This window comes from Pogoniulus pusillus, chromosome Z (genome assembly GCF_015220805.1).
Source record: "Pogoniulus pusillus isolate bPogPus1 chromosome Z, bPogPus1.pri, whole genome shotgun sequence".
NCBI classification, from domain to species: domain Eukaryota; kingdom Metazoa; phylum Chordata; class Aves; order Piciformes; family Lybiidae; genus Pogoniulus; species Pogoniulus pusillus.
In genome coordinates this window covers 92,861,120-92,888,637 of record NC_087309.1, presented here as the reverse complement: position 1 = coordinate 92,888,637, position 27,518 = coordinate 92,861,120, and the positions used below count along the sequence as shown (strand labels likewise).

General features: G+C 39.6%; 1 protein-coding gene across 3 annotated transcripts in view; it reads right to left on the bottom strand.

Moving 5' to 3' along the window:
- KCNN2 (potassium calcium-activated channel subfamily N member 2) overlaps positions 1-27,518 on the bottom strand; it is a 107,645-nt gene that overhangs the window by 20,299 nt on the left and 59,828 nt on the right. For all 3 annotated transcript variants that reach the window (XR_010309099.1, XM_064176585.1, XM_064176586.1), the window contains exon 4: positions 10,556-10,697. Coding sequence is in view for 2 of the 3 variants with exons in the window: in XM_064176585.1 (XP_064032655.1) it covers positions 10,556-10,697 (142 nt within the window). In the remaining variant the exon portion in view is untranslated. The remainder of the gene's footprint in view (positions 1-10,555; positions 10,698-27,518) is intronic.

Below are 27,518 nucleotides of genomic sequence, written 5' to 3'. Positions count from 1 at the left end.
CACCCCCAACCACTGTGTATTAATATTAAAATGCATTCTACACAGTTATTAAAACATTCTAGGATAAATATCTACAGTAACTTGTAAATAGCTAGCAAACATTCAAACTATAAACAGAGAGAGGATCTTCCCCACGGCAAATACTGTTTGGGGTCTATATGCTATTTGCTCAGCAGAGCGGGCTGGAAACTGATTCTGCTCTATGGCAGAGACAACAGATGTTATAGAGGCATTAAAGCATTTACTTACAACTCTTATTAATCAATAATCACCCTCCGGGGCTATGTCGCAGCCTATTACTAGCGTCCACTAGCTTTGCTCGTGGACTTTGAGGCTGGAATCCTCCTGGCTTGAGGGGAAAGGAGATTCTTCCCAGCTTGTGGGGAAATGATGGTCTCTGATCTGGTTCTCCTAGCGACAGATGCAATCTCTGCCTTTGTGCTGCTGGCTTCTTCTGCATGCTTTGTCCAGGGATTCTTAGGCAGGATCTCAGGTGCAGGAGTAGGATGCCATGATGTCTCAGCACATTTCTCACGTGGCTGGCAGGCTGATCACATGCAGAAAACTCAGAGTCTGCTTCCTGGTTAACTCAGCAGCAATGGCTCTTACCAGACAATGGTAAGGCAGTGGGCATGCAAGGTGTGCACAGCTGCTTTGGAGACCACGAGCTCCACATATATTTAGGCAGGCTTAAGTGAGCTCTGCAACTAAGTATGCAAGCAGGCAAGGGGAGTCTGAGATGCAAATGAATCAGAGCTATGCAGGGAGTCCAAGCATGAGGGTCTGAGCATGTTGTTTACCTGTGTACCCCTATTTATTGAATGTGGGCCAAGATTAATGGCTCTTTGGCCACTAGAATGACCAATCAGGTTGGCAGTCAGCCAAACCTTACCATAATAGGCAAATGTTACTTGCCTGGACTTTCCCAAATATGGGGATCACATGGGCCTTACACCAGGGAAGCGCAAGCTGAGTGTGTGGGGGTTTACACAACATGTTTACAAACAGCTTATACAACACAGACCCTGAGCAGGCCAGACTTTGTGGCACCAGGCTTATTGTGTCCCTTTGTGCTTGTTATGTGTTTACCTCTAGTTTGGGCAGAAAAACATGCCCAGGCAGGGCAAGGCATAAATAAGCCTATTTTCGGGCCTACAGGCCCTCCACGACAGAAGAGAAGAATGAGAGGGGATTTGATAAATGTTTATAAACATCTGAGGACTGACAGGACAAGGAGCAATGGGTGTAAGTTGCAACATAAGAGGTTCCACCTCAACAGAAGGGAAACTTCTTTACTGTAAGGATCACAGAGTACTGGAACAGGCTCTCCAGAGAAGCTGTGGAGCCTACTTCTCTGGAGACTTTCAAGGCTATCTGGATGTGTTCCTCTGTGATCTGTGCTAGATTGTGTGGTCCTGCTCTGGCAAAGGGGTTGGACTTGATGACCTCCTTGGGTCCCTCCCAACACCTAATATTCTGTGATCCTGTGATGGTGGGACAGCTCCTGTGACTGGAATGTTGTCATGGATGGCTATGTACTAGTCAGGAAAGATAAACAAAGTGGTGGTGTTTCTCTTTATGTGCGAGAGCAACTGAAATGTGTTGAGTTCTAACCAAGAGAACAAGTTCAAAGCTTGTGGGTGAGAATTAAGGGATATGGAAAGAGGGGTGAAACCGTTGTGGGTGTCTACTATAGACCACCAAATCAAGCAGAAGATGTTGCTGAGGTCTTCCACAGTCAAGTGGAGGTAGCCTCTAGAATACACTCCTTGGTACTCATGGGTAACTTCAGTCACTCTTTTATTGCAGGGTGGGAACAGCCTTAGTGATGGTGATCGTAACATGGTGGAGTTTAGTATTATACAGGGTAGAAGCAGGGAAATAAATAGGATTACAACCCTGAACTTCTGCAGGGCTTTGTATTCTTCAGAGATATAACTGCAGGAATCCCATGGGCTAAGACTTTAGAGGGTAAAGGAGTTCAAAAATGTTGGTCAATTTTTATATGCCACTTCCTCCAAACCCAAGGTAGGTGTGTTCCCTTGACCTAAAATCAGGTAGACATGCCAGAAGAACTGCAAGGATGAGCAAGGAGCTTCTGAAGATACTATCATGAAAGAAAGAAGTTCACAATTCATGGAGGAAGAGGCTTGTCACCTGAGACAGCCTTAGAGACATTGTCAGGGTACGTAGGAGGGCGACAAGGAAAGCCAAAACCCTCTTGGAAGTAAAACTGGCAAAGGAAGTAAAACTGAACAAGAAGACCTTCTTCAAATATATCAGTAGTAAAAGGAAGAATAGGGAAAGTGTGGCCTCACTGAGGATGCAAAGAAGGCAGAGAAGGCTAAATATCTTACTTGCTTCAGTCTTAACTCCTAAGACTGAACTCCCCTATAAACACCATAAGCCCTTGCAGGTGAAATACTGTGCACCAACTTTGACTTAAGAAACACAAAATTTGAACATACAGTTTTATTTCAAATTCTTCCCCATTTCTATTGAGGGTATTACTTACTACAAAGACTAGCAAAACTACACTCTGGTGTGCCTAGATTCTACATAATGTCTTTTTGCTATAAGGAGATGACAGACTGTTTAGAAGTTTGAACTAGATATTTCTCCTGTCTTTATAAAGTATTTGTATCAGTAGAATCATATGTTAATGAGTCCTTCAATGCTATAGGAATATAAATAAATAAAGATGGTACGTCTATGGTATCAAATTATCACAGTATCACAGTATCACAGTATCATTAGGGTTGGAAGAGACCTCACAGATCATCAAGTCCAACCCTTTACCACAGAGCTCAAGGCTAGACCATGGCACCAAGTGTTGCACTCATGACAATACTAGACATGACTTCACCTTTTTTCTCCTTTAGATCCTACTGTGGTTTGTGACATTATGTATTAATGTATTTACTGCATACTATAACAGATGCAGTGCCTTTACCAGTATAACCACAGTCCTCTGTACTTTAACTGATGCAGCCCATCCTCAGCTTTCTGCTGTTATCATCAGAGCTACCAGACCAAAAGTGGCTAACTTGAAGTTATCACAGAAAATTATGGTCATTACAGTCAACCACAGCTGACATAACTATGGAAGTTAGATGAAAAAAAAAAAAAAAGTATCTGATGAGGGTAAAGCCATGAAGTCTGAATCAAGACCATGCCTTTCCTACTGCTCACAAGTGAGAAGACTGAGAGTTCACTGTGGTGCAACATATGGTAATGGCAAAACCACATGGTTCAGGCTTCAATGAAGTCCAGCATTTACATCTAACATTCCAGCAAAGATCCAGTGCTAGCAATAAGTAAAGAGAGGTGCTTTCAACTCTTCAAATAATAGTTATCTAAGACAAATAATGGTTACCAGTGGATGATAAACTGCACTGAAAACTGGTTTGTCAACCAAGAAATACTGTACTTGAATTTAATGTCTCTGGGGTTTTTCTTTGGTAAGGCTTCAAAATACTTTAACAAGTTAACAATGAATTGAGCCATTTCTACAACTGCCTGGAAGTCACATACATGACAGGAGAGTGGTGGTGTTGACAAAGGAAGCAGCGACGTGTATCCTGTGTATTAGTGTCTAGTGCAGTTTTCAGTGCTGTAGTCACAAGATTGTCCTGCTATACTTGACTGTAGCTGAAAGAAGGCAGTTGCCACACTGCTTGCTCACTTTCCTTGGGATCCACTGAGGAACAGAGAAGGAATACTAGAGCACAGGAATGAATGACTGGAAAAAAGTCTTGCTGAAGTTAAAGAACACGTCTCCAAAACCATCAATGCAAAAGCTGAGGAGGAATCCATCCACAAGACGGAAGCTAAGGGAATGGTATTGTATAAACATGGGTTTACATTTGTCATTGTTTACTGGGAGACGTGTAGCCTTGCAACACTGAAACAAAACAGGATGAGCAATAGGACAACAACTGTGCCATCTGAGCCAAAAAGGTGACCTAAAAATAGTTCTGCGTTACTTATACCTTCTTATATTCAGTATTTGTCTGGCTACTATTGCAGTAGTAGAGTTTGTCTGCACAATAGCTAGAATTTTACTGCAACTTCTAAATTTCTAATCTATACAACAGCAGATGAGCAATTCCTTTACTTCTAATTAGTCCAGAATGTTGCAGAAGTAAAAATTATGAAGAGCATTAACTGTAATATAAAACTAGAAAATTGATTATTTTCAGACACAGTAATGGGTAACCACAGTGGGGTTGAAGTAACTTTTTTTTTTTTTAAGTAACACAAGCTAGGTACTAAGAAAGACTTCTGAGGCAGCAGAAAAAAAATATGATTTGTAAAACAAAGACAAATTTTCTCCTGTAGGGGAATCTATAAATGTTAGTAGTTGTTGTGGAGGCAGGAATTAATGTGTGGCCGAGTCAGGAATTTACACAAAAATAGTTATTTTATTTTCCCAAAATCCCACCCCCAAAACTATATATACAAAGATTAATTTAGTTTAATTAGCAGATTCAGTTGCATGAGAATTACCTACAGGGATACCATCAATAATCTGACTATTTTGGAAGTCAGAAGTTGGAAAAGGCTTTAGCTATTAATTAATAGCGGTTTTCTTACAAATAAAGTTAAGCTGAGCCAAATTAACTCACAGTCAGGCTGACTTGCTCACGGCCTGTCTCTCTTTCTCACTCCCTTTTCAGCAGCTGTAGGTGGATCGTTAAGAATCGTTAAGTTCTTACAAAGGTGTCAACGGGGAAGCAATCCTTTTGAAGATCTCTCTGCAGCCAAGGCGAGGGGAGAGTGGGGAAGTTCACAGGCAAGCACTAGCGTCCAAGCAGGGACAAAATCCAAAGCGGGAACCCCCAAAGGCACTTAAAAAACTTCCCTGTTCTTCTGGTACAATCTGGATGCCTTCTGAGGGAGGTTTCGTCCTTAAGAGTCTTAATTCTAAGAATCTCCTTCCATGAGATTTTTTTTTATTCAAAAGACAGTCGCTGTCATTCTCTCACATTTCAGACTACCACTCTGTCACAACTTTAGTGATCACTCTGGCAGCCTCTCAATTCTATTTTGATCATTTATATTCCTTTACATCAGTTAGAAGTTTAATTGAAATGAGCCATCACCATAAAATAATCCCAAAACAAAAATAGGAAAGGAGACAAAGAATATCTGAGCAGCCCAAATGTTAGTAGCTTCACCTCTGGTAATACAAGCATCATTAACTTTATTTGTGATATTATATTTCTGCTCAACATATTGCCCTGTTAAGTTGTAGTATATTAGAAGTAACAAACACGAATTATCTTCTGAATTCTGAGATTGCTTATATTGCATGAAAACTTCCTCCTAACATCCAATCTGAAACTGCTCTTCTCTAATTTAATACCATTTAAAACCAAGCCTCTCATCCTATCACTACAGGCCTTTATAAACAGTCTCTCTCCAGCCTTCTTGTAGGCCCCCTGCAGTTACTAGAAGGCTGAACCATGCCAGTTCTTTCAGTCTATCCTTATAGGAGAGGTGTTCCATCCCCCTGGTCATTTTCATGGCTTTCCTCTGGACCCACTCAATCAGGTCCATGTTGTTGTGTTGGCATACATGGTGTGAGGGCACTAGAACTGAACACAGTACTTCAGGTGAGGTCCTACCAGAGCAGAGTGGCAGAATCACCTCTCTGAATCTTCTGGGTATGCTTCTTTTGATACAGCTCAGGCTGTAACTGGCATTCTTGGCTGCAAGCACATCCTATATCATGTCCTGCTTCTCATTCACCAGAACTCCCAAGTTCTTTTCCACTTTCTATCACCTCATTTCCCATTCTGTACTGACAACAAGGATTATTCCAATCCAGAAGTCTTCTCTTTTCTGGGCTGAAAAACTCCCACTCCCTTAGCTTGTCCTGGCAGAAGGGGTGTTCCAGCCCTTGATCATTTTCATGGCCCTCCTCTGGACCCACTCCATCAGGTCCAAGTCCTTCCTGTGTTGAGAGCACATGATCTCTAGCCACTGTTAACTATGCAGTTAGAATCTATTTTTTTCTTTTTTTTTTTTTTCCTTACAATCCAGTAAATATGTTAAATATCCAAGATGTTACAGTTAAGATTTTGCTACCAACAAAAATGAAGTGCTTAAAAAATAATATTACTCTAGGTGCCACATTCTTCTTGTACCTAGTTCTATTTACTCTTTATTAAGACCAGGATGAGATAAATCTGTATACACAAACAATGTACCCTTAGATGAATAGTTCCTTATTATCAAAGCAGAAACACGTCATACTTGTCACTTTTTTTCCATGATGCACAGGAAAGGAACAGTGATTCTTCTGAACTAAATGCAAACTTTCACACAGACATTAAAAACTGCAGCATGAAAAAAGCTTTCAAATCAGATCTGATTAATTTTGATTCACAATTTAGGACTAATAAATCCTGGCATCCCTAAGGCCAGATTGTGCACAATGATTTCATTGTGACTACTCTAAAAAGTATTCTTCACCTCCACTCATGGTGTTCAAATCCTATAGTTAAAAAGTACTATCTAAAGTTTTCCAAACTAAACATCTATGATGATCCAGTTCTATGATGCAAATTTAGGAAACTTTATTAATCAGCTTGGTTCTTTCACAAGCTTAATGATCTCTTTGATGGTTTGGGTGTTACCTCCCCGCTCCCCACTCTTAATAAAATCACCCAGACTAGATTCAGCTGAGCTGGAAATTAAATAATTAAGTGTTATATTTAGAGCTTAGCACAATATACAAGCAGGTATTTACAATATATACAGCTATATACAGAAATATACAAGTTAAAAAGGTAATACAGAAACACAACACCCCTCCCAGTAATCAGAGGCCCCAGGAGGGGCCCCAACCACCTTTCCACCTCCTTTCCACCCCTCTACCTTATCCCAGACTTTGCCTTACATTCAAGATGATTTTGGAGAATCGGCCAGGAGGAGTAGGAAGCAGAAGGATTAGTTACACAGACAGCAAGTTAAAGAGAAGTGCAAGCAGCCAGAGACAGAGAGCAACTCTGTTATCTATATTTGTGTTCTTGCAAGCCTACGAGTGAAGTAGACATCACTGTTGTTTCCTTTTCACAGCCTATAATCAAATTCTTCTCACCAAAATATTCCAGCTAGCTTCAAACTAGAAATCTCTTTGGAGATCATTTCTGTAACAGAAGCATTTAATCTGCACTTACAGCATTAATGAGGAAGACATTCCTAAATAATAGCTATTCCACTTAATTCATCCAATCTAACCACCTTATGCATCCTGTGACAAGACAATTGCAACTTAACCCATTTTATAGTAATCAAGTCAGTTTGACTTACTAGTTCTGCATTTTTGTTTCTAACTGTTGGCAGTCAGCTTTGTATCATAAAATAAATGCACTAGCTCACCAAATAATGCTGGATGTAAGAAGAAAAGAGTCTGAAACCTTGCAAGAAATCTTTATATTTGGAGTAGGAAGAATGAAATGTCATTATTTTATCTTCCATGTATACAAAAGTTCAGTTCCACTCGCCTGTCTGTAAAGCATCTCTACATTAATCCATGCTACCAACTCTGTATTGAGATATGTCAGTATTTTAATTAAATCAAAATCACATATTTAAGTGTCTTGCAAGATAAAAAAGTAAAATACGATAATACCTATTTTTTCACTATTTTCCTATTCTGTCTGCAATTAAAAAAAATAATAAGACATTAATTGGACTTCTTCCTTTTACCCATTTTCAAGGCCTTTTTTCCTTTGGGAATAATCTAAATATATATAAAGATGTTTCTATTTTCCAGCAATGTGCTTTTGCAGGATTAAAAAGATGTCAATTGAACCAGTGCTTAGGATTGCAGTAGCTGCAGCTTCAATAGCCAACACAAATTAATGCCATCAGCAGACTGCATAAATGGTGCTTCCCAGACTGGAGCATAACACAGCATTCAGCTTGAGCAGTCTGACATCCATCACATAGGAAGCAACTCCTGAGGCAGAAGAGGGAAGGCAGCCAGAACACCTGCATTCTCCCTTCACTTGGGTCAAGACAGTATGAAAGTCCTCCATGGGCAACCAACTTTGCAAAGCCATTATTGACTTTTCAGTGATCTGTGTAGCTATTCTTGTATTCACGAAGGATTGTATTTATTCTCCTTCTGCCCTTTTTAACAGTGACCTTACCCAAAAGCAAAAAATCAGTGGTATTTTGCATTCATGACACAAATACAACAATGCATTTGCTACTTCAGATGCTAGGGAACTGCTTTTTCAAAACCACACACGCCCTTTCATTGTATTTTTTACATTCATTCAGCAATTACCTTTTAATTAGACCATCAACCACTCCTACTAAAATAAAAAATCTGTTACATATCTTCCTTTTAGAATCTTATCTGTCCCCAAAAAACTTCATCAATTAATTACTGTACAAGTTTCAGAAGAGGAGCTGGTTTTAAATAATTATATTCAAGACCTGAAAGCTTTGTTACATTGAAAATTAGGCCAGAAGATAGTTCTTTATTATGTTCACTGTGTCATTTCATGTCTTTGCCAAAGCCAAATTGATGATGTCCTTGAAAAAGTAATTAGAGGCCAGGCCTTCAATACTGTTTTATCTATTATCACACACTAGATATCTGGCTTATTTTTTGGTTAAGAATGGTTTCTGTATCTGGAGGCATTTATCCCAAACACAATATCAGGAGATTCTGATTGAGGTTTTTTTCTAAGTCAACTTCAGGACTTTTAATCATAAATAAGAATCAAAGACATAAAGGTGAGTATCATCCACACTGTTTACAAGTTTAATTTTCAACAGAATCTTATTTCAGTTGTGAAAAAGAAATGCCATGCATGCAAAATATAAGTATTAATCAATACTTTAGTTTTTTATCAAAGCAATAGAACCAATTGCCATAAATAATTTTGTATCTGAATTCAAATTGTGCTGTCATAAGCAAAATGACAATTATATAATTTCAACTTCTGTGTGGCTCATTCACAGGCAAGTAGAATAACATTTGCAATAACATGGACTCCATTTTCATTATTTTAACATGTTTTTATCATAGTAACATCATAACCCTACCCACAACCACTCAAAATAACAGTCCAGATGCTGCTACCATTTGCAGTAGCACAAAAGCAATAGGAGTACCAAATCCATAGATGATTAGTATCAATATTATATTTAACATACTCTGCAGGGCTTTGAATGTCCTAGATTTCTGCTACTTTTTTTTTTTTTCATAATGGAATGCCCAAAAGTATTTAACAATTTCAGTGAGCAAAATTCTATTCTATCTGTGTCTTCAAAAATTTGCTTCTTATTTCCAAACTGTGGATAGGAAGAAGGAAAGCTTTATAACAGTGTTCTGTCCCCATTCTGTGCATCTCCATGGCAATATACAGTTTGTCCTCCTTTTTCCCTAATGAACTTACAATCATCTTTTATTCTCTCTGCCATCAAAATCCAGCTCACAAAGAGAAACAAAGGTAAATACTCCAGATGATGGCAGATTTGAGATTAGCTAATGGAAAAAGTATTTTGAGCCATGCCATCTGCTTTCAGACTGCACCTTCCAACTGCACTGCAAACTCTGTATTTGAGGAGGTATGGATTTGTCACCATCAGCAAAATGCACGGGAAGTCTTTCTCAGTAAAGGTCAATAACCTGAACCTTGTCAGATGTTTAAAAAAACTCAAACATTTTCTTTCAGCTATGAACCAAATCCACCTGTTCTAACAGAAGTAGATGTTTGAGCTGCATTACTTATAATCAAGGCAAAACCTCAGAATAAAAGTATGTATCTTATTGTATATACTTGTACATATGATGCTTTTTCTGGCCTTCTCCTTCACTGAGACATTTACATTGGAGTCAACAGAAATAAAAGTGGCAGAGTCAGGAGCTGTTCTATTTTCCTTTTCCTGATACATGCATTTCCCAGACATTACAATGACTTCAACCAAATGGTGCAATACAATAAAATTAAAGCCAGACATGAAATACAGTAATAAATGTATACCAAACATACAGATACTAACAACTGTAGCATTGTATTTATGGCAACAGAAACTTTTACAGTAAAAACTGCTCTATATAAATCCACCTAAAGCAACAGAATGCTATGAATAGTATATTATTAGACTTACAAGAAACAAAATAGAAAACTAAGCTTGAGCAAAATGCTTTAGGAGATCAGCCATCATTGAAGTTTTTGTCTGTGAGTAACAACTTTAAGAAACAAAATCCAGAGCTGGAGATTTGTTATTAGTACAGGTCTAATTACGTATGTCCAAAGATAACTGAGATTATATGATAGTTTAACATTTAATGGAAGACTCTGCTGAGATTTTGAAGCTGCAGGTTATATCAGAGTGAATTTTGTTTATCTGTGTTTATCTGTATTTCATTATATAGTTAAATTCTTTCTAAATTAGATAAAAAACCCTCCATGCCATCACCAGGAATGAAAGACTCTATAAACCTTTAGGACTATCACAAATTTTGGGACTAATTGCAACAAACTTAATCTCATATCCAGTTAATAAATTCAGAAACACTCACCATGATTCCAGTGAGTAAACAGACTCCTTTCCCACAGTATGTATTAGGTACCATGTCGCCATATCCAATGGATAGAAAAGTTATTGAAATCAACCACATTGCTCCAAGGAAGTTGCTAGTAACATCCTGTTGATCATGGTACCTGAAAATGAAAACCAATTTCTTTACCATGAGAGCTTTTGATAAACCTTTGTTCTGTCACGAACAGATCACATTAATTGGTCATACAATCATCCTACAATTATTTCTTTTTTTAAATGTAGCTAAAAGGAATTAAATACAACTCAAATACAACTTCATCAGCAATAAAGAAACAGAAGGTACAACAATAACACCCATACTAGAGATACTCAGAACAGTTTATAAATCAGTATTCTGTTACTTTTATTAAAAGAGCTGAAACTCCTGTGTTTTAAAAAGACTCTTTTTGTTGGGGTACAAGTCTTGTTAAATCTTCTGCAGTATCTTAAGACAGCAGTTTAATACAGGTGCTACAGTCTAAGGCAAATAAAAAAAAAAAAAGAAAGAAAAGAAAAGGATGCGTAGGCAAGCAAACAGCAAAGTACATCTCTATCTCCTTGGTCTAAACGAAAGTCTGATCAGAAATCTAATCAGAACTATCACATAAACGCTGACTTAGCTGAAGATCTTCCCTCTTCTTCAGCATGTTCAAGATAGATGGAATAGAATGCCACAGTATTTCTCATTATCAAAAGATCTTCATCTTAAACACAGGAAAACCCTTTCTGTGTCAAGTCAGCTATTAAGTGTAATTTCCTCATGTGCCATTACTTAGTTTTGCTACTCTAGTGAAATTCTCCTCTTCAAAATAAAAACAATTTCAGATGAATTATCTAGTCTTCTCATGATATATATGACATATGGAAAGCTACAGAGACATATTTTAGGGTTATACCTACCATCACCACCTACTCCATGGGAGCAAAATGCCTAATAGCCACCTAATAGTAGATGGAATTTTGCTTCCCAGATAGAGACTGTGGCAGCCTCAATATAGTAGTAACCCCTTAGCTGTTGTGCAGCCTCAGGTTAACAGTCTATGATGTTGGATCCTCAAGGGTCTTCTTGTAGCCAGTTTGCAGATCTGCAGCTTACAGTGGTTCACAGAGGGTCATGACAGAATCAGTCAGGTCAGTTAGGGATTCGTCCAGATATCTGTAAGTAATTTGCTTCTACAAGCAAAACAGTTGCTTTGATAGTCTTGGTAAGAGAACAAAAATGCAGAGCGAGAATAAAGGCATCTGGGAATTTTCTAATGTCTTATCTGCAAGATATTCATTATAAACACCTTCAAAATGCCTTCTTTGAAGTATCACCTAGGCCCTGATAGCTATAACAACCTAAAAAAACTCTTTCTCTACCAGAAACTATGATAATCACTCCAAACATGTCTGTTCCACATTTTGTCTGTACTCTTCTCTCTCCTGGTCTCAGTGTTGTCTTCCTCACGTACTTTTTGCATACACTTTTAAAGGTTGTTTTTTTTCTGCATCTAGAAAAACATGCTAACGGATTATACTTGGAGCTCCTAAGAATGACAGTGATGCAAATAATGATAAACACAACATCAAAATGAATAGTTAATAAAAATCCTCAAAATCTAAATATCCCTTTAGATCTGTTTGGAAGTAGAAAGATTATAACCACATCCACACTGAGCATGGGAAAGCTAGTTGACTTAGGATGTCCTGTAGAGGTGTGATGGAATAATAAAACACAACTCACTAAGTTCCTGATATTTTATGTAAGGAATGCATGCTTCAAAGACATGTTCAAATGCTTCTTGTTTTTTTAACCCATCACTACTGGATCTCCCACTCTGAATATTTCACCTAGTTGTGACTTTAAGGTTATATAGTTCACCAATCAATCAAATGGTACACATTTAATTTATAAATCATCACCAGTACTTACTACTTCATTGTGACTAAGAAACAAAGGATGCTTTGTACCATCTCTGAGCCCAATTGCTTAAGCATGGGGAATAGCAATCTAATTTCATCTATCAACAAATCCAAAAACTTTGTTTTCTCTCACAACAATATAGAGAAAGCTGAAGGAGTGACTTCTCAAGTTAGAAATCTGTAAGCAAAATAGAGACAAGCTTAAAAAGAGGGTGGAGGAGTGTTGGTGTGACTGTACTGATGATCCCACCATTTCCATGCAAGATTTATAGGAAGGTGGATTGGTTTTGTCTCAGTTTTTAGCAACCTCACTCATGATTTTTCAGTCTCTGTGGTTAGCAATTCTGCTACGTGTCTATACCCTTTTGATTTTCATAAGATTACAGTTGTGTACTTTCAAGTGCTTTGCTACATCATTAGGCACTACCATCACCCTGAATTCAAGCCTGAACAAACAGATCCAGGGAAGTCTTTAGCTATCCTCCGTCCATAGTCAGTTACTGTTACTGTACCAAAACAGAAAAGTGATTTTGTAAAAAATTAGGAATTGCAACATTTGTACATTTTTCTGAAAATGATCATTGGAGATATTGTTTTGGTTTGAGGAGAGAAATATCATTGTTTTTAAAGTTATCACAGCCCTAAAGACTGAATTTCTCCATTTATGTGGGGAATGTAAAACTAACATACCATAAGTTATCCCACATTTCTCTGTCAGTGCCTAATGTGTTGCTTTCAACATATTAATCAATTTACCGGAGTTCTTACTTTTTAAAAAGACTTTGAATTTCATGTATATTCAAAACAATTTAAAAATATTTAGTTATATTTGAAGTCCACTATTTTAATGCAATAAAAACTTGTTTTACAAACACAGTGAGCTGCCTGAATGTAAGAGCTAGCACTTAACCATGTTAAAGCTGCAGCCAAACCCCAAAAGGCTGATTTTCTGGATCACGTCCAGCCTCACACAACAACAGAATAAATGGAATAAATGGACATTTAGAAAAGCTGTGTATTCCCTCAATGTAGGAAAATCCTTGGTTGGAGTAACATAGGCTTAAGAATTATTTATCACTTTTTCTCTCCTTCTCCAATAACGAATGTGGTAGCAGGCAGGAGATGCTGCAGCTGGAACACATTACTCACCAGGCAATCAACATCGTGTGAAACACAACTGTCCAGTTCTTGCCAACAAGCATATATAAGTCCTGAGACTACTCTAATTTAGACAAAAAAATAGCTGATTTATTAGATTTGTGCAAAACCAGTATGGCTAAATTTCTTCTCAAGCCAAACTGAGTGGGATTTTTACCATTGTTTTCAAAAAGACAGAAATATGTTCCTCAGTTGGCAACACAACAGTGGCTTGGGTTGCTGAAGCAGTATTTCAGGTTTGTCGTAAGTAGCAGTTCTTTTCTTCTGGTTTCACTACTGATATGATTTTCAGTACTGCTTTCCTTCAGAACTATTGTACAGGGTTAATCCTCCAGGGGGAGTGACCTTGAACCTGACCCTCAGTGGGCTTGACCCCGCCCCAGGGGTGGGTGTGTTGGAGGGGCAGCAGTTCCAAAACTGAGGCCTCCCTATGCCTCTACATGCCTGGACATGTTTTTCTGACAGGGACCTATGGCAGTAAACAGGTTGTGTAACACACACACGCCCAGTCCGTGTATCCCTGGGGCTCGCTCAGGTGATCCCCTATTGGGAAGGTCCAGGCAAACAGCTACTGCCTATTAAGGTAAGGTTTGGCTTACTGCCAGCCTGATTGGACACTTTAGATGGCCAAATGAGCCACGAATCTTGGCTCAGAGTCTATAAAGAGAGGTGCAAAGGAGCACCATGTGTTCAGAGTGTTCAGAGCATTCAGAGGTCCAGACTTAGCTGTTCAGACTCAGCTCTCTGATCCACATAGCAGCACCCTGCTGCCCTGACCTGCTTGCATGGCCTAGACACAGAATCACTCACTCTCTTGCAAACATTACTGAGGCTCAGCCCTCTCAAATTGATCTCAAGGTGCAGTTAAGCTGTCTGCGAACCCTTTGAGAAGCAGAGCGCATGCATGCTTACACCTAATACATATCTGGGGAGCCGAGAGCCCCCTGCTTAAACCTAGAGCAGCCGTACATACTAGCTTGCTATCTTGCATTTATCTATGGAGCTCAAGTCTCCCTGCAGCCTGGCAGACCCTGCTTGCCAGCTGTCCTGTAAGCCTGGAAAGATCCAGACCCAGCAGACCTTTCAGACTGTCTGCTAACCTACAAACACAGCCTGCTAGCTGTACAGATGACTGTGCTAGAGACTGCACGGACAAATCCTCCTCCTGCACCTGGAAATCCTGCCAGCTGATCATCCCTGGACACACACGGCATCCAGAAGCAGCAGAACCAAGGCAGAGACCACTTCACCAGGAGAGAAGGTCAGAGAAATCCTGTTTACCCCAGAGACTGGGAACACTTGTCATTCTCCTGCAAGCTGGGTCAGATTGCAGCCTCACCAAGACCCGAATACTGGGCACACGCTGTGACACAATCCCGGGAGGGTGACTGATGATTAATAATTAATACTTAAGAGCAACACATCTAAGCAAGCTTTAATTCCTTTGTAAAGTAAGTTACCTCTGTCTTAAGAGCAGACACAGTTTCAGCCCTTGCTGGACAACAGTATAGTTGTTAAGAGGCATTAAGCCTAAGGGAATCTTTCTCTCTGTCTATAGTTGTTGATAATTTGATATTTCCATTTAATAATCCAATCCCTGTAAATATATCCCTATTGTTTTCATAACCTTGCATAACGAACTTGATTACATAGTGGTTGGGGGTGGTACAAATTTGTAAATATTAATTTTAATAAATCATTTTATAAAAAAATAATACTGCCTCAAATTAATTTCTCACCTTCCCCTAATAAGGAAGGAATAAGAGAAACCCCTCCATAACAGAAGGCTGGATGGCACACACTTTGGGCCAGACTCTTCACAGCTGTGAGACACAGGTACCACACCAAGGATGACATGATCTTTCACCCTTTTAAGTAGGCAAATATGGAACAGGAGATCATGTACTTGAGGCAAATGGCTGTACAAGATATAATCTATGGAGATAGACAAATGCCTCTGGACCCTTACGATGTCTCTGCGAAGCCTACCCTCTTCAAGAAATTGACCCAAGGTGCCCCTTCCCCATACACACACACACTGATAGGGCTGCTTTTGGGCAGAGTCCTGAACAATCTTCCAACTGTCTGGGAATTTGTTAATGATCTGAGGCAGTTTGAAGACAGTGCCTCCAGAAAGGCCTTGATATCAGCTGTGGAAACTCTTACACGAGAGATGAATGAGCTTAAGGCCTCTGTCTCTGCAGAAGGCAGAGCACAATTCCTCTTCACCTTCTGAATGGGTACAGGTCTCAGCTGTTAGAAACACACATCGCTGTACTCCTCCTCCTCCTCAAAAGGAGACCAGTCCAAACCAGACAGGGGACACCTAGGAGATCACTGTGGAGAACACTGTGTGAACACGGGAAAAACACGGATAAATGGCATGGCCAGCCCACCTCAGCTTTATAGGCCAGAGTGAGGGAACTGCAGGGGTCAAACACAGGGAATAACTACTCCAGAAGAGGAGTTGCCCCAGTGTCCCACAGGCAACCCTCTCACCTAAAGGGTAGTCCTGCCACTAATTCAGGTCCATGTGCCTCATGTGGTCACAGTGCTCAGCATTAGAGGTGCCCTGTCTCCAGCCAGGCAGAGAACAGGGACAACAACAGAGTATATTGGGATGTGTTTGTGAAATGGCCTGGCACTTCGGAAGCCAAGAAGTACCAAGCTTTGGTAGACACTGGTGCCCAATACACTCTGACACTCTCCAGCCATAGGAGGACAGAAACTATCACAATCTCCAGAGTCACAGGTGGGTCACAAGAATTGACTGTACTGCAGGCTGAGATAAGCCTCACTGGGAATGTGTGGGAGAAGCACACCATAGTGACTAGTCCTGATGAACCTTGCATCCTGGGGATCAAGTTTCTGCAGGAAGGGTATTTTAAAAACCCAAAAGAGAACAAGTGAGCATTTGGCATAGCAGCTGTAGAGACTGCCGATAAAGAGCAGCTGTCTATCATGCCTGGCTTGTCAGATGACCCTTCCATGGTTGGTACCCACAAGGTGGAGGATGTTAAGTTACCCATTGCTTCTCAAATCATACATCGCAGGCAATACCGCACCAATTGAGACTCCCTGCTGCCCATACACCAGCTGATTCACCACCTGGAGCAGGAGCTTGTCATCAGCAAGAGCCACTCACCCTTCAAAAGCATGATATGGCCGGTGCAAAAGGAGAATGGGGAATGGAGATTGACTGTGGACTTCAGTGGCCTGAATGAAGTGACTCCTCCAATCAGCGCAGCTGTACCTGATACACTGGAGCTCCAGTATGAACTGGAGTTGAAGGAGGCCAAGTGGTATGCCACAATTGACATTGCTAATGCCTTCTTCTCCATCCCCATTGCAGAGGAATGTAGGCCTCGGTTTGCCTTCACCTGGAAAAGAGTCCAGTACCACTGGAACAGACTACTTCAAGGGTGGAAGCACAGCCCTACAATCTGCCACAGCATGACCCAGACCACACTGGAGAAGGGTGGAGATCCTGAACACCTCTAATTCATTGATGACATCATTGTATGGGGTGAGACAGCAGAGGAGGTCTTTGAGAAAGGTGAGAAGATCATTAATATCCTTTTGGATACTGGTTTTGCCATTAAGAGAAGGAAAATGAAAGGGCCTGCCAAAGAAAACCAGTTTCTGGGAGTTTGACTGCAGGATGGCCAACTCCATGGATGTGGTGAATAAGGTAGCCACTATGGTGGAAGACACTAACCAGAATCAGACACAATCCTTCCTTGGGTCTGTGCGCTTTTGGAAGATGCACATTCCCAGGTACAGCCAAATTGTGAAACCTCTCCTTGACTTCACAAGAAACAGAAATAACTTTGAGTGGGGACCTGAACAGCAGGTGGCGTTCAACCAAATCAAATGAGAGGTGGTCCATGCCATAGCCTTGGGACAAGTTTGAACCAGCTCAAGAGATTAAGAATGTTCTCTATACAGCAGCTGGTGAGAATGGTCCTAGCTGGAGCATATGGCAGAAAGCTCCTGGTGAAACATGAGGATGGCCACTCAGGTTCTGGAGCAAGGCGTACAAAGGTTCAGAGGCCAATGATACCCCCACACAGAAGGAAATCCTAGCTGCCTATGAGGGAGTTGGAGACAATTCTGAAGTAACTGGGATGGAGTCACCACTCCTTTTAGCTCCAAGGCTTCCAATCCTAACTTGGATGTTTAAAGGGAAGGGTTCAACTCCACACCATGCCACAGATCCCACTTGGAGTAGGTGGGTGGCTCTAATAATTCAGAGAGCTAGAACAGGGAGCCTTGAGCACCCTGGCATTGTGGAAGTCATCACAAACTGGCCAGAGGGCACTGACTTTGGAAAGCCAGCAGAAGAGAAGACAGTGACCCATGCAGAGGAAGCCTCTCCATACTGTAACCTTCCTGATGAGGAAAAGGCATATGCTCTGTTCACAGATGGATACTGCTGTCTTGTAGGCAGCAAGCAGAGATGGAAGGCTACTGTCTGGAAACCTACGCACAGAGTTGCAGAGACAAGAGATGGAGAAAGTGAATCACACCAATCTGCTGAGGTAAAAGCCATCCAGATGGCCCTGGACATTGAAGAATGAGAACAGTGGCCCGTGCTCTACATTTACACCGACTCATGGATGGTAGCAAACGCCTTATGGGGGTGGCTAAAGGAATGGAGCCAAAATGACTGGCAGAGAAAGAGGAAGCCTATTTGGGCTGCTGACCTCTGGCAAGACATTTCTGCATGCCTGGACAAGCTACCAGTTAAAATCAGACACATCAGTGCTCATATCCCCAAGAGCAGAGCCACTGAAGAACAACAGCACAACCACCAAGCTGACTTGGCTGCCCACATCTCCCAAATAGACCTGGACTGGAAACACAAAGGGGAACTCTTCTTAGATCGGTGGGCACATGACTCTTCTGGCCACCAAAGAAGAGATGCCACATACCAATAGGCACGTAACAGGTCTGTGGATGTATCCATGGATGCCATAGCTCAGGTTATCCATGACTGTGATATCTGCGTTGCCATAAAGCAAGCTAAGCGCATGAAGCCTCTGTGGTACAGGGGACAGTGGTCAAAATACAAGTATTGTGAGGCCTGGCAGATCGATTACATCACTCTGCCTCAATTTTGTGGCAGCAAACAGTATGTGTTAACCATGGTGGAGGGAAGCACTTGGTGGCTGGAAACCTACCCAGTACCTCATGCTACTGCCCGTAACACCATTCTGGGTCTGCAGAGTCACATCCTGTGGAAACATGGTACCCCAGAGAGAAATGAATCAGACACTGGGACCCATTTCAAGAACAACCTTGTAAGCAGCTGGGCAAAAGAGCATGGGATAGAATGGGTTAACCATATCCCATACTACCCACAAGCTGCAGGAAAGATAGAGCATCACAATGGCCTGCTAAAAACCACCCTGAAAGCTATGGGGGGTGGAACTTTCAAAAACTGGGAGAATCACCTAGCAGAAGCCACCTGGCTGGTGAACAGCAGGGGATCAGTCAACAGAGCTGGTCTTGCTCAGTTTGTCCTACTGCCCATAGTTGAGGGAGATGGAGTCCCTGCAGTCTCTGAAAGGAATCTACCAGAGAAATCTGTGTGGGTTGCTCCTGCTTCTGGTGGGGGCAAACTTATCAAAGGAGTGGTATCTGCAGAGGGTCCTGGACACACATACCGGGTAATGCTTGAAACTGGTACTATTGAGTGTGTTCCACAGAGAAACCTCACTCTAGCTGAAAAGGTCTAAATCTCTGAGTTGGTTCCATGTAATCTTGTATCATAGTTGAATAATAATTGTATAATACTTGTGTAATAATTGTATAATAGTTATAAGAGGCTATAAGTTGTTTTTCTAGTTACAACCTCACCACAACACATCCAACAGTATCCACACCACATAAGCAGCAATCTGGAGGAATTCTACATCATCGCATCACAACAAAGCATCCAACAGAACCCTGCACCTGTTTTTCCCTGATGCCCTACAGCAAAAGACTGTTTCTGATATTTTCCTTCCAGATGGAAAAAGATTTTCCTGAGTTTCCCATAATAACTGTTCCTGTTTCCCTGATTCTTCCTCCATGTTCCTGTCCTGCTCACACCTCACCTCACCAACCTGTACCGGAGAAGCACATCACCTTGGGATACAGCCAGGGACCAAGAATGACTTAAGAAATCTTAATCCATGGACACATTTTCCTATCTTTGGTTTGAAGGAAGGTGGAAATGGTCTAATCCAGAGGTGGAATGTACAGGGTTAACCCTCCAGGGGGAGTGACCTTGAACCTGACCCTTGGTGGTCTTGACCTCTCCCCAGGGGTGGGTCTGAAAACCACCAGGTGTCCCCCTTCCTGTTCTCTCTCTCTGCACTCCCTGCCTCCCTGCTTACCAGTATCACCATCCTGTTCCTGGTTCTCTTTGTTTTACCACGTGGCCATCACCCATGAGGCAGACAAACCCATTACCATCAAAATCGGGTTGTAGTTACATAACCAGATTTGTTGGATTTGTTTTCCCTTCCCTATACCTTTGCTGTATTTATTTTCCCCTTCCTATACCTTTGTAACTTCCCTACCTCAGATACCTTTTTAATTTCTTGTTAAACCTTTTTTTCTTCTTTTTTAAACTTCCAAATCAGAGTGAGATTATTTATTTGGGTGTCCTTACCTTTATCTCTCTCTACATCCAATTCACAGTATCGCAGTATCGTAGTATCATCAAGGTTGGAAGAGACCTCATAGATCATCAAGTCCAAACCAAGGGGAAGAGGGAAGGGCACTCTATAAATTTGCTATTGGTTCTATCAAATATATTTGAGCCTCTGGGAACTAAAATTAGAACCGAGACAACTATGTATATATTTGATGATGTTCCATTTAACTGGTAAAATATCTGCTATTTAGTTGCATATACTTATCATACATTGACTTCTTGACATCAAAGACATATTCATCTTAAAAAGTCATGAAAAAGGAAAGATCAAGTATAACATTAATCTTAACCAAGGACACATTAATTCACATTTAACATCTTCACTTTGGTTTATCTTGCTTGCATCGGCAGATTCTGATAACTTTGCCATCTTTTGTTTTGTTTTCTACAAGTCAAGGAAAGGACTAAAAAGCTGATGAAAATATGACCCTTTTTACAGAGAACGAAATAGCCCACTTCTACCATAACTGAGAAAAAATTCTTGGCCTGGCAAATCCAGACTGAGCTTTGTCTTGCCAAACTTTAGCAACTTTTAAATTAATAATATCTGGAAACAGGCGCATCCCACTAAATCAGAAACTTGTCAAGACTGTTGAAACACTGATTGATCTACCCAGCTATTAAAACTCATAGTATCAAGCCATTTTGTTACTAAGTGCCTTTTTAGTTTTAGATGATAGGTATTGCAGTGTTTTAATTTGCTAATAAAGTGATGATAATAGGTCTTTTTATTCCTCTTCACTTCCTCTAGTTTAAGATTGGAAAGAAACAAAAACGAAAAAAATCCTAAACAAAAAAATCAACAAAACCAAAAAGCCTCAGCCCAACCCAACACAAAACCAGAAAAAAAACCAAAAAATCCAAAAACAACACAAAAGAAACCAAACCAAAAACAACACAAAGAAACCAAACAAAAGACACTATCACCAACAAAAACAAAACACATGAATAAACAAAAAAAAAAATCCACAAAAATAGCAGCACTTGGAAGAAACAGCAGGACTGACTCCTAGTCTAATGAAGTCCATGGAAGAAACTTTGCCTGCCTTGGTGCGTTTAGGATTAAAAAGTGCATGTCACTCCTTGCCCTTTTTCTAATATGAAATCTTCCAAGTATTTTTTAACAAAAGCAAAAACTCTCATCAAAAAACCCAAACACTTCATTAAGTACAAAACATCACTGCAAATGTCTGGATTTTATCTAGACAGATTCACATCAGTATCAATTCTGAATCCAACCAAAAATAACAGATACAAGTAAACCGTCTGGATTGCATTCACAGGAGTCAAAATGTTTGTGATTTTTCTATGAAGTGGATTATTTATGGACAACTAATAAATCTAAAATATAAATGTTACATATTGTTAAGTAAGCAGCCTGTGTTACTATGTAACCTAAGGTGGATGGAAAAAATAATCTAGAAGCAAACAAGACAACAAGGGAGAGGGTGAAATCAATGCAAAAATCAAAGAGTGAGATGACATATTTTAAGAAATTTTATCATTATTATTGAATACACATTGCGGTTTAAACATAAGTGTGTAGACATAAGATTATTTGGACCTCAGCTGCTGTCAGATACCTTCACCTCAATGCCTGGGCAATGGGTAACCTGCTAGCAGACAATCTTCTTTCACAAAGATCTAGCTTCTTTTCATTATGGACCAGGCTCAGACTCTCAGACATCCCCAGATCTGCTGAAATTTGTTTGCATTTTATATTATTCTGCCTCTAATACAAACAGTTCTCCTGTTTCACAAGGTTGCCTTCATATTTTAAAAACTCAACTATCAAGCCTTTTCCAACTCCTACACACATGTCCAGACTCTGTGGAAAAGCTAAATGTGCTTCATATCTCTTAAGTGCTAAAGTTCAAACTCAGGCTTGGCTGGTTGTTAGCTGCTGGATCAAAAGCAGCAATCAGAACACTAATATTGATTCATTAATTTTGGCATGCATATTGCAATGCACTTCATAAGTCCATGATCACATCCCATCTTTTAGTCTTCACAAAGATGCACGAGTACCTTTTTCATGTAAAGTAAAGCTCTGCTCCATCCACTGTGAATTATTCATCATATTCATTAGCAACTAATTTCCTTCTAAAATTTCCCCCTATTTGTATTTTGCATTTTCTCCAGAGATATCCTGTTACTTCTACATACAAGATCCCCTCACAGGAGGAAGGTGGTTTTTTTTTTCTTTTCTAAGTTGAGCTAATCAGAACCAAGGATCTGAAATTATTTCCTGAAGAAAAGCTTCAGAAATACAAGTTTTAGAAATCAGAAAGAATTAATCACTATGCACTTAAAATTAACCCCCCACTTAAAAAAATTACATAAAATGGCAAAACTAGGTTAAAGTTAGCCTTTCTTTTCTTCTGTATGTGGGAAAAGGGAGAAGGAAAGGAGAGGAAATTATACAAGGATGATGCTGAATTCTGAGAGAAAACTTTCTAACTTAACAGTCTGAAGTTGTTTTTCTCTCATGGAACTAATTTCATTTATCATAATCATAGAATGGTTTAGGTTGGAAGAGACCTCAAAGATCATCTAGTTCCAACTGCCCACCAAAGCAGGGCCACCTCCCACTAGAACAGGTCACTCAAGACTTCATCCAGTAGTATTGTTTTTTACTATCTTTGTTTTCTACAGCAGAAGCTAATGTATTGTCTTCCATAAAAATAAATTAAGTATGAGCTCACAGTCCTAAGTCTTCAGGTTTTTGGTCCAAACTTCTTCAGAATATCAACAATTCTACAAACATATAGCCTGTTTTCTGATGTAACAAACATTGGAAACATGACCAAAACCCCCAGTAACTCTCCTCTCCCCACAAAAGCCCATTTTACTTAGAAATGATACACCAAATAACCTACATATTCACAAAAATATGTGTCCTGGAAAAAAACTAGCAAATCTGTCTTATGTATGTCAGTTATGACATACAAAGAAATATAAAAATTTAGCTATGTATGCGACATAACAAATGAAACAAGGAAAGCGCTTGTAACATAAGTATATTTCACTTAATATTTTTATGTATGAAACTTCAGCATAAGGTTGTCAATATCTAAAAAAAATTGTTCCTCTTTTAATTCTGCTCTTTTCATCAGAAGACTAGGAAAACACCTCAAGATGAATGTGATTCATCTTGAAATGTTTAATAGGGATTGAGAAATGTTACTTATGCAGAAGACTAATGTTTGTGTCTCACTGGTGCCAGGTATCTTACAGTGCAGTAAGTGCATATATGGATCAGTTATGAAGTGGACTTTTGCCCAAAGTCTGTCAAGGCACATTCAAGTTGAAAGAATGACATAATTTCAGTGAATCTATTAGAAAAGTAACAAAGCTGTATGTAGTGCTTAACTCTAGTGATGATAATACAACAGTAGCATCCTTATCAAGACAGAAATACTGCACAGCCACGTACACCCAAAAAAAAAAAAAAAAAAAAAAAGTGCTTAAGAGACTTTCATGATAATAAGTTATGAATGCCAGATGCAGTTAGTTTCTTTTCTGGTAGTGTGAGATTGCATGAAATCTCACTCTTGTGCTTTCTTCCTGTGCTAGTTTGAAGTTAGCCAGAATGTTCTGGTGAGAAGAATTAGATTATAGGCTGTGAAAAGGAAACAATGGTGATGTCTACTTCACTCATAGGCTTGCTGAGATGTGTAAAAACAAGAACACAAACATAGATAATGCAGTCACTGTCTGGACTTTGTGGGCTGCATCTCTCTCTCTCTAACCTAACCTGCCATCTGTGTGACTAAATCCATGTGCTTCATAACCCCCTTGGCTGACCCTCCAGTTTTCCTTGGGCATAAGGCAAAGTCTTGGGTAAGATAGAGGGGTTGGAAAAAGGTGGAAGGGTAGCTGAGAGCCCCTCCTGGGGATTCAGGTTTCTGGGAGGGGTGTTGTGTTTCTGTATTACTTTTTAACTTTTATATTTCTGTATATAACTGTATATTTTGTAAATATCTGCTTGTATATTGTGCTAAGCTGTAAATATAAAGCTTCATTCAATTTCCAGAGCTGCTGAATCTAGTCTGGGTGACTTACAAAGTGTGGGGGAAGCGAGTAACACCTAAACCATCACACTTCCCTACTTTGTCATTAAAAGGAGATCAGACTTTTTGGTTTTGCTAACTTTGCATTGTCAAGTTTGCTTGTTGTTTGCTTTCATGACAGAATAACCGTTGTAAGAATCATTCTTATTTTAGTGACAAACATTCATCAAATTTTTTTTAAGAAAAAAAAGAACAAAAAGGTCTTACAGGATTTTCTCTAAAAATCACCAAAACAAGGGAGTTCTTTCTACTGATAAATTCTTTTTACCAAGATAATCTCTTGGTCCTCATGCAAGACTTTCTGACTTTCCATTTCTATTGACTTCAGTGAAGCACTGAAGAAAGGAACAAAATTGTGTACTCTTAAGAACTCAAGCAGGTGGCATCTTCAGCAAGAAAGAGCAGTTACACATTGTCATTTTCATAGAATCATAGAATCGGAGTGTAGAGATGTGGATGGAGTAGCAACTTAACCATCTGCACTACCTACACTTGTAGCACATGTCTTGAAGTCTACATGTTGAACATGCTGGAACAGTGCTTTAATAAAACAGAAGCATTTAATGATGATTGGTTGCTTTATTGCTATGCAAATCATACAATTCATGGGTGAGGTAGTTATTATTTCATATTTAACTTTTTGGTCATGTTTTAGGAAAGAAAGCACATAATCAGGGATCACGCTTAATTAAATATGTCCAGGATGGTAACATGTAAATGTGGGCATGCTGTCTTTAACTGGTTTTGTATGAAAACCAGATTTAATTTCAACTGTTACTAATAATTTCCTTTTCAAACTATGGAATGGTACATAAAGGCTGGTATTAAATTGCAACAAAGCCTACAAGCAGGAAGATGAAATGTTAAACAAACTTAAAATCTAATTTACAGTGCTCTCTTGGCCCTAAAAACAAGATGAGTTCACCGATGGGACAAAGTTAGGGACATATATATGAATGAACAGGCCCTTAGGGAGCTATTACTCTTCCCCTTTTAACTTGCTTGACAGAAACAACCTGCAAGAAGTTGCATGCACAAGAGAAAATGAATCCAACTGAAAAAAAAAAAAAAGAAAATAGGAAAATCACAGACATTTGTAGAACTCCAAATGAGATGTCCCAGCTATGACTATTCTGGAATCTTAGAAGTTTCTCTTTACCTGCTTCATCAAAAGTACCTGAGATTATAATTTGAAATCATCATAAAGGTTTCCCTCTCATTTTAAACATATAATGACCACTAGCTTGGGAATTAAAGACATTTTACTCTATTAGCAAAAGTTAATGAAATTAAATAATAACAATTCAAAAATGCTCAGCACAAGATACTTAGTTTGGGAGAGGAAGAAGAGGACTAAACATTGAATTGAAGATGTGTATCTTGTTCTAGCAGAGGTGGAACCACTTTATAGCTACGTAGTACTTCTGCAGCTGCAAAATATTCATTATAAGTATTTATAAACAAAGCATACTTAACACAGACTGAGCCCTGTAAGAGTTCAAATGTATTTCAGTGTTATCTTTTATAGAACTCAAAAAATGTGACTAGAAGTAAAATTAGCTTTTCCCAAAACATGAGAAAGCAAAATGTAAGCATATAAAGTTAACAAGCTTTCCTCTATTTTCACATCCCTCCACTTGCTCCTTATAAAATGGACACCACTAGACTCCATCACTACCTGCAAAAAAAAGATCTAAACAATATAAAAATATTAGCAATGTGATCATAGTTCACAGGACTTTTTGCTGGATACCACACCAGACAGTAATAGCAAACATAATAGTCTGCATGGAATAAATTCAGAGAGCCTAAGTGATTGTATAAGATCACAACAGAATTTTAGGATGAAGTATCTATTTCATGCTTTAACAAACAAAACATCTTCTATATTATTAAATAATAGCATTTCCCACTAAAATCTACACTTCATACTTTTCTTGAATTTAGAAAAAAAAAAGTACATTTAGCATACCTTTGTTGGTATACTAAAACCTTTATTTCAATTTTCTATACTACATCACTATCGCTGGTTATATTGCACAATAGAAAAGCACTAGGGTTGATCCTACAGAAACCATGCAAACATTTTTTATGTTTTATCTTCCTTTGAAAGAAGGTGAAAATGAACTGACATAATATATAGTTCCTGCTGCAGGTTGTTGTGTCTCTAGCAGTGTTATGATATGAAGTTTCAACATTAATAATCAGGTGAAAATATTAATAAGACTATGGAAAAAAATTATTAAAACAAAAGCTCACCAGGAACTTATTTACAAGGCACAGATGCACAGTTGTGGTTATTTACACAGGGAACAGAAGTTTTAAACAGCTTAAGTATGTTGTGGTAGGCCTGACAGGCCCAAAATAGGCTTATACATGTCCTGCCTTGCACATGTTTTTCTGCTCCACCAGTGAGGCAAGCCCAGGAAACGGACACAAAAGAACCTGTAGCCACTGAGTCTGGCCTGCCCAGGGGGTCCTGTGGTGTAAGGTACACACACTTAGCTTGTGCCTGCCTAGTGCAAGGCCTGAGCTTTTCCCAAATTAAGTAAAAGCAAGCCTGTGGCTTTGCCTGACATGGCATGGTTTGGCTAACTGTCATCCTGATTGGCTATTCTTGTGTGCAAAGGGCAATCTCAGCCCACATTGATAAAAGGAGATACACAAGTGAACAACATGCTTTTGCTTTGCTGCTTTGCTTCCCTGCTCTTTGCCCCGCTCTCTCTGCTGTGCCCAGCCATGCTGCAATTACACACTGCCTTATTTCTTGTCTGGTAAACTCCACTGCCGTGAGTTACCAGGAGCTGACCCTGGATGTCTGCACACAAACGGCCTGTGTGGCCAGCGTGACATCATTCTGAGACTGCGCAACATCTGCCTTCTGCGCCTGAAGGTCCTGCTTAGAATTCCTGAACATACATACAAATTGTCCAGAAGAAGCCAGGAGACAAGGCCAGAGATTGTCTGCATTCTTTCCCCAGAAGCTGGGAAGATTCAAGTCTCAACATCCAACAAGACAGAATCCCCTGAAAGTGTATGGGCACTGTCTGGACTGTAGCTAGCCCCCGTGAGGGTAATAATAATAATTTGTGAGTAAATGC